Here is a 670-nt window from a genome sequence, read left to right on the forward strand (position 1 = left end):
ATCATTCGGCGATCTTCTTAAAAATATGGCGTGCGTCACGGGGTTGCCAGCTCCATATCATCCTCGTACGAGTGGTCGTGTTGAAGTCTCTGAGGAGAGATAAAGAGTATCTTGGCAAAGGCATTCGTCAATGTGAATCACCCGATCGGTCCAAAAGTTGGATGATGCTTTATGGGCATATCGCATAGCGTTCAAAACTCCTATTAGGACTTCACCGTATAAGTTGGCATTTGGGAAGGCATGTCATTTGCCTATTGAGCTGGAGCATATGGCCCTTTGGGCATTGAAAAAGCTGAACATGGATTGGCATGAAACAACCAAGCTGAGGTTGTTTCAAATCAACGAGATGGATGAATTTAGGTACAACACCTATGAAAGTGCAAAGTTGTACAAGGAAAAGATAAAATACTATCATGACTCGAAGATCCTCAAAAGGGATTTTCAGCGAAAGGACTTGGTCCTGTTGTACAATTCACGCCTAAAGTTCTTTTCGGGCAAGCTAAAGTCTCGATGGTCCGGTTCATTTGAAATTGTAAGTGTTTCCCTAAATGGAAGTGTCATTGAGGTGAAAACCGAGGATGGCGCTCGAACACTCAAAGTGAATGCACAAAGAGTGGCTCTTATCATTGGTGCATTGATGATGGTAAAGTGGTTGATCGGTATCGTTTGA

General features: G+C 43.1%; 1 protein-coding gene across 1 annotated transcript; it reads left to right on the forward strand.

The window, feature by feature from the left end:
• Positions 1-268: 268 nt before the first annotated feature.
• On the forward strand, positions 269-670 carry LOC132042721 (uncharacterized). Its single transcript, XM_059433254.1, has one exon. It carries the CDS (start codon positions 269-271, stop codon positions 668-670), a length of 402 nt encoding a protein of 133 aa, XP_059289237.1.

This window comes from Lycium ferocissimum, unplaced genomic scaffold, assembly GCF_029784015.1.
Source record: "Lycium ferocissimum isolate CSIRO_LF1 unplaced genomic scaffold, AGI_CSIRO_Lferr_CH_V1 ctg17422, whole genome shotgun sequence".
NCBI lineage: Eukaryota > Viridiplantae > Streptophyta > Magnoliopsida > Solanales > Solanaceae > Lycium > Lycium ferocissimum.

Excerpts from the sequence above, each read along its gene's own strand:
- LOC132042721 (XM_059433254.1), top strand. The coding sequence starts at position 269 with ATGGCCCTTTGGGCATTGAAAAAGCTGAACATGGATTGGCATGAAACA.